Source organism: Myotis davidii, unplaced genomic scaffold (genome assembly GCF_000327345.1).
Source record: "Myotis davidii unplaced genomic scaffold, ASM32734v1 scaffold609, whole genome shotgun sequence".
NCBI classification, from domain to species: Eukaryota; Metazoa; Chordata; class Mammalia; order Chiroptera; family Vespertilionidae; genus Myotis; species Myotis davidii.
Window position 1 is genome coordinate 3,286,686 of NW_006300164.1, and position 540 is coordinate 3,287,225.

General features: G+C 67.4%; 1 protein-coding gene across 1 annotated transcript in view; it reads right to left on the reverse strand.

Annotated features, from left to right (window-relative positions):
• Window positions 1-189: 189 nt before the first annotated feature.
• The window catches only part of STKLD1 (serine/threonine kinase-like domain containing 1), a 49,764-nt gene continuing 49,413 nt past the window's right edge, over window positions 190-540 (reverse strand). The window contains exons 16-17 of the mRNA XM_015572374.1: window positions 366-445; window positions 190-279 (exon numbers count right to left, since the gene is read on the reverse strand). Coding sequence (XP_015427860.1) covers window positions 214-279; window positions 366-445 — 146 coding nt within the window. The 3' untranslated portion in view covers window positions 190-213. The remainder of the gene's footprint in view (window positions 280-365; window positions 446-540) is intronic.

Below are 540 nucleotides of genomic sequence, written 5' to 3' on the forward strand. Positions count from 1 at the left end.
AAGGCACCAGGGCGGGGACCGAGAGGTGTGGGCCGCTTGGGGCCGCAGCAGATGGTTCCTGGGCAGAGCAGGGCAGCCTGGCTGCCTCCAGCCTCTGCAGCACCTTCTCTGCATAAGAGACCAGCTCCTGGGAGAGGAGACAGTGGACCCGTCTCAGCTCCACAAGCAGGTGTCTGCGACTTCACCGGCCTTTGAAGAGCTGATGGCTGCCCTCTAAGTTCCAACACGGACCCACAGGCAGCAGGAGGCGCCGAAACGGCACACAGCGCCAGGCCAGCCCTGCGGAAGCCTCGGTCGGGCTCCTGGACTCGGCCATCTGGCAGGGCGGGGTGAGGCCCGTTTCTCGGGGTCCTGCCCCCACTCACCAGGCTGGAGGTGAAGCGCTCCTTGATCTCCCGGACCAGGGGCTGGATGCCACTGGACACCAGCTCGCTCAGGGTGTCCTCTGTGGGCAGGGAGAGTCCTGAGGCCAGGCCTTCTCCCTCCAGAGCCCCTCCCAGCCGAGCCAGCCCACGGCGCCCGGCTCAGGCACTTCCGAGG